The sequence below is a fragment of the Haliaeetus leucocephalus genome, unplaced genomic scaffold (genome assembly GCF_000737465.1).
Source record: "Haliaeetus leucocephalus isolate CR32 unplaced genomic scaffold, Haliaeetus_leucocephalus-4.0 Scaffold166, whole genome shotgun sequence".
Classification (NCBI taxonomy): Eukaryota; Metazoa; Chordata; class Aves; order Accipitriformes; family Accipitridae; genus Haliaeetus; species Haliaeetus leucocephalus.
Genome location: NW_010972602.1, coordinates 1,702,660 through 1,712,185, shown reverse-complemented (window position 1 = coordinate 1,712,185; position 9,526 = coordinate 1,702,660). Strand labels below are relative to the sequence as shown.

The window sequence follows — 9,526 nt, the reverse complement described above, 5'->3', positions numbered from 1 at the left end:
TAGCTACAATATGGTAACAGAAAACAAACAGAAATACTTAAAATTTTTCTTCACGGGAATTAATTCTTTCCTTTTAGCCCCTGATACTCCAAAGCCCTATAAGTTACTACAATCTTTGTCAGAAGCACTCATCTTCAGTGAACAAGAGAGGTGCTGATGGATAAATACTGGAAGTTTTAGAAAAGATTTTGTGGTTCTAGTTAGCATACAGAACACACCATTTGACAGCTACTAAAAAAACCACTTTCATTACTTAAACTGAACTTTGTACGAGAAATCTGTGATCTAATTCTCTTCATTTTCATGTTCAGTATTGAACATCACAGCAGAACCATCACTGCTCAGTGTGACCTTGCCAGCAATAAGCTTGCATAACTTCTCAAAGGTACCACAAAGTTGATTCACTTTGGGAAAAGAAAAGATTGTTGTAAGAGGTATATAAACCACATGTCCATTGACAAATGGTTCCATGCTTTTTTCAACAACCAGTTTTCCAAGATTGTCTGAAAAATAGTTCATTGAAGGTTGGAATTTGGATTTTCTCTCAGCAGGATCATCATTATACTCCTCATGCTCTGATATTACATAGTCCAGCAGACTTTGCTTAATGATTTGTGCTGTGAAAATAACTTCACTGACCACTGCATTCTGGAGGTACTTCTCATCTTTAAGACTCGGATACACTGCTTTGAAGACCTTTACAACATACAAGAACACATAAAATGTTTATCATTATCATAGGCTTAGATTTTAACATTTGCTTATCAAATAGAGCTTCTAAAATGTGAACATAATTCTTGATTCAATCCTATTTTGCTTATTACTTTAAACATTTTCAGATAATAGAGAAACTACTAGACAATATGACTTGATTTTATGTATTACAACTACAATGGCAATTAGATAAGTTAATGGAACTTAAAAAAAATCAGGCTTGTATCTGCAAGCTATACTTGTAGATCAGGAAAGGTGAAGCCCTGCAATTCTTTAATTCTTTTTAATCATTCTCTTACTTTCCACATTACTCATCATGAGGGTCTGGTGACAGTTCCACAGCTATGTAGATTTTAAACTACTTCTGAACCGTCATCTGGAAACCAGGACTGCAGCTAAATCTTTCATTCTGTTTTCAGAGTAAAACATTAAATATGCTCTCACAGATGCAGAGAATGCTAAAAAATAAATTGTGACATCAAAATCTGTGAACTTGCAGTTTGTTTTACACTGAGCTGTACTCCAAGGCAATCAAGGCAACTAGGCAGGCAATCGCATTCCCACTAGTTTACTAGGAAATGCTTTATACCAACACACTACCACTGAAGTTCCACAGTCTATAACTATTCCTTCTTACTTTCTGATTACATCTTGAAATGTTGATGTATTCCTATAAATTAGTTACATAATAAAATAAAAATGTAATAATCCAGGTTTGATAAGAAACACATGAGATATAACTATCTTGTTTAAACTCAAAGGATACTGCTGTCAAAACTCCCTCCATAATGACCCTGTAACAGAAGATAATGAGAGCAATTTCTAGTATGTGTCAGTCACCTAGACCTATTTCCAAGTTTGCTGAGCACTAAAGAGCACTTCACGATTCTACTAAGGGCAGTAGATGACAGGTGAAATTTCAAGTGTGTAGAATGTCTTTATAGCTTGGAAACTACAAAAGACATTCCCATAATGTCACTTGACATTTCACATCAGGTCACATACAGGTGACATACACATTAAAGGTACATATAGATCTTTAAACAAAGAAGTGAAATATTAGAATATGTTCACTGAAACAAATAATTTAAGGCCTCATAAGATTGAGGAAAAAAACCCAATATATTTCTCTTTTTGCATTATTACTTCATATTATCTCTGAAAAAAAAAACCAAACCCATCCTTTGATTTATACCACATGGCACTTAGATGCATTAGGCTTTGTCGTGTGACACACTGCAACACAAAGCAGAGTACTTTACAAAAATATTATCTGATGTTATCTAAAGAAAAAGCCATTTAGTGCTGAAAAACAAAGTGGTTTGATGTGGACCACCAAAGAACAGGCTACTTGGCAAGATCCCATGCCTCTGCAAAAACCAGAACTGGCTACCTGAAAACACCGAGATCAGCATGTGACATCAAATGCTACTAAGGCAAACTACACAGAAGAGGTCCTGTCAATCAAATTTCTGGGAAATGCCTTCCTCTGACAATATATTTGACAAGAATATGCAGTTCTTCGCAACATACACTCTGTTAGAAATACTTTTTTATGCTTTTTATTTTTTATGCACCTGAAAAGTCTGTCAGTGCCAACAACCACATGATGAAAAAATGAATGATTAGAGGAACTATTATAAAAATAGTGTCACTGTATATCTGGCAGAAAGGAGAATTTTCATTCTAAGGATAATAGCACATTAAAATAAGAATGATTATCCATATTGCTATTTAGTGGATAACCTAAAAGTTAAAGGCCTTTATACAATTAGAAACACAAATCATGGACTTCGACTCTCTTGATCTTATGGTGTATGTTAATCAGAGCTAAGACTGAATGGCAATAGTAGACCATAGTAAGAACACCTTCACAGGCAGGTCATGGAAAATTTTATTCTTTATTCATCCTCCTAAAGGAAGAAAATAATACTTACTGTTTTGTAAACTCCTTCAGTGGGTTTCTCAGACTGAGCAGATTCACTGGTTTGAGGATGTTTTCTAACAAACACACCTATTTGGGTACAAAACCCAACGTTCTCCATTCCTGTTGGTGGGTGCCCTACACCAGTAAATTCCACTAAGTAATCATAGCGTCTGGCAGTCTCTAGAGCCCTATGAAAGACAAATTATTCCAATCATACTAGATATTAATCTTTTAATGTGATAAAGATGCATTCTCTAACAGAAGCAAGACCCCGTGAATGCTTAAGCATAATTTCTCTAATAATACTCACGTGCCTGAAGATAAGCACTGTCAAAACTTGCTGAATCAGAGCTGTAATCATATGCCTACCATAGTCTGAATCATTTAGTATCAGTAATTTAGGCAACCAAGCATTACCGTTATTTCTAAAATATCTGCATAGAATATACATGTTCACAGTTGCTTACTCACTGTCTTAAATGCACTGAAAGTGAGCTAAAAAATACCAATTTTAGAGAACAAAATTGAGAAGACCCAATAAAAAACATACACAACCCAAAAGCACAAGAGACCATTTGTTAATAGAAAAAAAAAAGGGGGGGTTGTTGTAAACGTATAAAGAGTAAAGTCTACCTAATCAAGGTTACAACAATGTACATGACATCTAAATGGAAACCAATCTTGTAATACTGTACATCAGCCAGTGTGAAAAAAGTGATGGGGCTGGGAACTAAAATGGCACTACCTACCTGCATTACTCTCCGTGAAGAAATAGTAAACTAAATTAGTATCTCATGTAGTTTAGAGAATATTGCAATACTTTGATTTCACAACACAAATGTAAAGACTTTCTGATATTTGCAGCACAAAAAAAAAAATCACTCTTTCAGTGATATCAATATTTTTAATTCACATATATCCAAAAGCAGAATCTAAATTTACTTTAAGTCTTATAAATGGTCTCTAAGGTATTCAGCCTTTAGCTAATAATGCAGGCAGGTTTTACTATGATTATTTAGGGAAAAATATATGCTTCAAGCTTTGCAAAACTATATACTCAAAAATCACTGCATACTTTAAAGTCTATGGCAGAAACAACCTAAGTGGCAAATTTTCCAAGATAAAATTTCTGACCAAGAGTTGGCTATTGAGGTATGACATCCTTTACTGTACCATGTATTTTCTTCCACAGCTGCCTGACAGTTGAATGTTATCACAGGATACATATCCCACTCCCTCTTTTTTTTGTTTTTATTACATCTACTGATACTAGAGTAAGATATATCTCGTGCAACCCTCTGTCATGTACATATATTTTGCACAAAATCTTTCGTTGTGCCATGATTCACTAAACTATCCTTAACTTTATTCAACATGCTCTGCTCCTGTGATTATTTGATAAATCTGCTTGCATACTCTTACAGAAAGGTCTGGACTAATTGAGTGCTTTGATTACACACCATACATAGTAAGCACATTTCTCAGGTTTTTATGAAGCATTTCTATAGCAGGGTATTATTAAGTGAAAAGGTTAATTAATACCTTACACTTCAAATGCATTAATTGTAATGAAGATATATAAAAGGGAAAGTAAAAGTTTTAAATATTTTTGCAGAGCAGTTACAGTAAAAGCAAGCCAACTTAACAAGCATCATTAAATGCAAAACCCACAAAGCATGCTTAACTATTCATAACAGCAAAGAAATGTTTTGCCAGATCAGTAGGTGTGAAACTCCACTGACACCAAACCACATACACAAACCATTCTGAAAACGTATAGGTGTTCCTTTCTGACATTACTGAGCACTCAAAGCTGTCTGCATATGATGTTCAGTAAACTTACCAGCTTTGAAATTGCACTCGGTTCCATTCAAATTTGTGGTCTGGATGCCTGAATAATGTCACTCCCGGAAACAAAGGGTTAAATTCAGAATTTGGAGTACTGATCACAACTATGCTTGGAGCCATGAAACCAAACACCACTTCAGGAAACTTCTTCAGTTCTGACTCTTCCAGGTGCTCTATTCTGTAAAGGATAAGTTTCTCTTCTATCTTTAAAAACACCCTACTATATTTTAATCATCTTAAAAAACAGTCAAAAAAAACCCCAAACCCATATCTGTACCTTGTAATTTTAAGCCTAGCTCTGCAATATTAGCACTGGCATCGTGGCTGAGTGGCAGCTTAGAGGTTTTTGTCTGAGAAAATTTCCTCTTGCTTTTTGGACTTTTTCATCAATATCCTTTTTCTACCATAAGCTAGCACCACTTGAATTTCTTAGTATTGTTAATTTAAGCACAAGTTAGAAAATGCCACATTCTGCTACTCTTTTGATCAAGTCTGTTTAGAGTATGGACAAAATTCCAAACTGAACCCTAATGAACTTAGGAAAACATAGTATGTTGGCCTAATACTTACAGTTCAATACAAGTTACCAAGTCAAAACCAAGCATGCAAGGATCTTTATGGGCAACTGAACCGTGATGCAAGGTAACAGTTAGGGATCTTTCAGCCGGTTGTAAATAATCAACAGGAAGAGGAGACAACCTATGCCTACAAAAGTGTTAAAAACACAATGTCACAGAAAGGACCTTAGGACAAGATAAATGGTGCATGTAGCTGAACTAGCTAACACCCTACATAGATACCTTTTAAATCTCAAAAAGGTTAACTATTTTACAGATTAAAAAACCAGAATGTCTAATATAAACACTTTTTATGACTATCTACAATAGGACAGAAAGCACAGAGGAGTTAATTCAGCAGTTGTCCTTCATGTTTATGAAAATTTCCACTATACTCTCAAGCCACTTGGAAAATCACTTGTAAATTCTGACAGTAGCTCAATTCTAGACACACACAGTAAGTCTGGCTTAGACACGCTTTACAGGATTTTGGGGGAAGTTATTAGGCAAGCATATTAACCTGTTTTTTTCCAAATAAAGTAGACCAAGAAGTAAAACATATGGGCAAATTTCATTCTGAAATACTGCATCAGACAAAACACACATTAAACATTAAATATAACAAAAGGCTACTTTCCTTCATTCTTGAGAAAGAGCAAGTGATGTCAGCATCTACATCCTACGCATTCATTGAAACCATATGAATCAGCTTCCAAGAGAGAAACTTCGGTGTTCCTCACCAGTCTGACCCATGCTTCAAAGATCACAAAAACATCATGTTTTAGAGCCTTCTAAGCCAGACACAAAACACTGAGCTAACCTTTGCATTTTGAAAATGTTAACAAGAATGAAGTTCCCACCACAGTGACTAAAAGAGAGTTACGTGCACGTTTTTAAAAGATCAGATTTGCATACCACAGTAATGTCGTATATGAGCATAAACAGATACTACTAATACAATGTATTAGTACCTTTACAAACAGTGTATTTCTCAGATGTACACACCTTCAGAGCCATTCCATGATTTGGACCTTTACTACGTTAGGTGATGTTATGGGCATCTACAGCCCAGTAGTCCCCAGACACAGGTGCAATGTAACTAACTGTCATGGTTTAACCCCAGCCAGCAACTAAGCCCCACGCAGCCACTCACTCACTCCCCCCCACACCCAGTGGGATGGGGGAGAAACTCAGGAAAAGAAGTAAAACTCGTGGGTTGAGATAAGAACGGTTTAATAGAACAGAAAAGAAGAAACTAATAATGATAACACTAATAAAATTACAACAGTAATGATAAAAGGATTGGAATATACAAATGATGCACAGTGCAACTGCTCACCACCCACAGATCAACACCCAGTTAGTCCCTGAGTGGCGATCCCCCCGCCCCCACTCCCCTCCCGTTTATATATTAGATGTGATGTCACACGGTATGGAATACCCCATTGGCCAGTTTGGGTCAGCTGCCCTGGCTGTGTCCCCTCCCAATTTCTTGTGCCCCTCCAGCTTTCTCGCTGGCTGGGCATGAGGAGCTGAAAAATCCTTGACTTTAGACTGAACATTACTTAGCAACAACTGAAAACATCAGTGTTATCAACATTCTTCGCATACTGAACTCAAAACATAGCACTGTACCAGCTACTAGGAAGACAATCAACTCTATCCCACCTGAAACCAGGACACTAATTAACAACAATGGATAGCTCTTCATTCACCAAGCTGGTATTTCTGCATTTACCCTCATTTTGAAATTCTTTATAAGAAATTATGTAACATGCCACCAAGTCAAGCCAAATACAAACCTTAAATTAACACAATGCAAGAGCTTACATTTTCTCTTTCATTATACTTGTACAGATATCTAGCCCAGCTAACACTTCAATGCAACTGCAGAATTTCAGCATCCAGAGAAGTGTGCAGTCAGCACATCCTAAATCTGCCACCTGCAAATTAGATATTAAACAATGTGTAAACACTGCATATTTCCAAGTAATTTCAGAGACTTTAATAAAATAAAAGTTCCATATTTATGTCAAAATAAATTTTTAATGATAGAATAAAGCAGTTCACGATCATAACTACACTTACAGTTGCAAGCAGGATAGACAAGGATTTGAAAATTCTTTAAAAAAAATTTATATGAAGATCCTACAAGATTTTTTAAATGGATTAACCTTTTGTTATTACAGCCATAAACAAATACATGTAGAACATCCCACTGGCTGTGGAGAACATCTTCCACATGAAGGCATATTCCCTCAAATAACAGTAAGGTATGTTTCTAAGTATTAAAGCTGCAGCAATTTTCACATTCACCACTGCTTTTCACTGGACTATTCTCCATCCAAAACACTGAGAATAGGCTCACCAGCAGCCAACTTAGCAGCAAAGGATCTGCATAAAACAAGTTTACAGGCTCAGTCTAACATTTAAGTGGGGAAAGCTGGGGATATTCAGACCACAAAGTCAAATATATAATAGATATTCTCTCCTGTAAGCTTAAGAGGTGGAACCAAACCCCTCTGTTCTTTCTCAGGCTAAGTCAAGGTTGAAGCACAATGCTCAATTCTCACTGTGAAAATCCTGAATTGTTTCTATTCAGTTTACCTCTACCCTGTGGGTAAACAAAAAGTTTTCTTCCCCCCCCCCCCCATTTTACATCCTAAATCAGAAAATTCAAACCTTTCAGTACGGATGCAACAGTCCTGAATATGCTCTATTTAAAAGCAGATTACAGTGCCATGACGTCATAGACTGTATTAGATTTATATTTGCTACTAGAAGTATGATTATGTGAGGGCACCGCAGGTGCATTTCTCATCAATTTCTTGCATGCTCCCTAAGACATTAACATCAGTTTCAGAGTTAAACACTGAAGACAGAGGTATTTCTCAACTTTTTGCATTTTGGGAGGAGGTGCTGGGGGTGGGGGGAGGACATATTAGGAGAGAGCAAACACTACACAACATTACTTAAATAATTTAACTTTTCAAAATGAGTACCAAAACAAGAGCCCTGGTATATGACTCTTAATGTCACTTCTCCTCTGAGAACATCCACGTGCATGATGAGGTAAACCTGATATCGTATACGGAACTAACAGCTCTAGAAAACAAAACCAAACTATGACGAAAGCAGCTTGAACCAAAATCCTCAGCATTATATTAAAACCAGAATGCCCCCTACTCTCCAAAACAGGTTAAGGCATTTTTCTTGTTTAGATTTTTCCCCCTTCCCATCAATTAACATTAACTATATGCACCCCTGAAAAACAAAACATGATCATCAAGTGTCTGCTAAGGCAATTCAGTTTTAACAATAGCTCCTCCACTACTGTTGTTTGGTAATTAAGTCAGCAGGTTATCTATGCATTTCCTGTCTTCCTGAGATACCTAATGTTAACTTTTTTCAAATCTATAAAAATTCAAAATACCAAAATACCAACCTTCTTAGGTTTGTATTTCCCCACTAAATCTTTAACAAACTGGTAGCGTTGTTTGTACAAAGGAGGTGTAAATTTAATAATTCCTGTAAACTGTTCTTCTTGAAAGTTCTTATCCATAGTATTTTGCTAGTGCTAAAATAAAACCCTCTTTTTTTCCGAAGTACTTTATCAAAGTCTGCTGTTTTCAGTAGTGTTCAATTCACAATTAAGCAGGGGTAGACCTGATCCCAGTTCTATTCAGAGAATGACAAAAAAACATAGGAATTAGCAAAATTATGCACTAACTACTCCCTCCACATACAATGATGTAAATAACATTTTTATAAAACAATTATAATCATACACAATCCTAAAAAAGCAAGTTTCATAATTCGTCACTCTCCATCCAGCACACCTACATAGCGTTCACAAAACTGCAACATATTTAATCTTCCTTAGCTTTTCTGGCAAGAGCGGAAAAATAAATAATTCCTCGCTTAGGTGCCTGCTTTCTTGTCTCTCATCTATCATTTGTTTTATCTTACAATTCAGATTATTTTATATCCAGATTTGTGCATGTATGGCTCAAAACAATTTCTACAACATAGTAAGAAGCAGGAAATATCAGAATAATTACTATGTCGTGCAAGAGGAAATGTCCTGCTAGACCTTAGCTTTAGACTTACTATGAGCTGAACCTAGTTATTAGTGCCTGCATTTTATAAATAAGCTAACATAATTCAACATGGCATTAGAGTCATAACCATTAGTGCATTTCCAACTCTCCCACCTTTCATTAAAAACTACATTTTTAGCACACATAAATATTTAACAGGAAATATCCCCACTAAACCTAAAAATAAGGCCCTAATGAATGATGAATGAACTCCACAGGAACAGCGCAAGTGAAGGAACGTGGTCCTGTGGGCACATGGCTTTCCAGAGCCCTTCTGCCAGGTGACAACTGCAGCCCAGGGCTCACTAGCAGATCTAACGGGCACCAGGTCCAGCACAACCAAAGCAGCTGGACTGAGCATGCTGGCAACTTGACTGCCC

The 9,526-nt window shown here is 36.3% G+C and overlaps 1 protein-coding gene across 1 annotated transcript; it reads right to left on the bottom strand.

The window, feature by feature from the left end:
* Positions 1-285: 285 nt before the first annotated feature.
* Positions 286-8,608, bottom strand: HENMT1 (HEN1 methyltransferase homolog 1 (Arabidopsis)). The gene is made up of 6 exons (XM_010563435.1): positions 8,492-8,608; positions 6,877-6,989; positions 5,060-5,194; positions 4,485-4,667; positions 2,652-2,829; positions 286-696 (listed from the first exon to the last, which is right to left on the bottom strand). The coding sequence occupies exons 1-6, from the start codon at positions 8,606-8,608 to the stop codon at positions 286-288; spliced, it is 1,137 nt and encodes a 378-aa protein (XP_010561737.1).
* Between the last annotated feature and the right edge of the window lie 918 nt (positions 8,609-9,526).

Coding starts and splice junctions, on each gene's coding strand:
- HENMT1 (XM_010563435.1), bottom strand. CDS start 8,608: ATGGATAAGAACTTTCAAGAAGAACAGTTTACAGGAATTATTAAATTT. Junction 6,990..8,491: donor GGAAATACAAACCTAAGAAG/GTTGGTATTTTG, acceptor TCTAATTTGCAG/GTGGCAGATTTAGGATGTGC. Junction 2,830..4,484: donor CGAGTGCAATTTCAAAGCTG/GTAAGTTTACTG, acceptor TGTCTTTCATAG/GGCTCTAGAGACTGCCAGAC.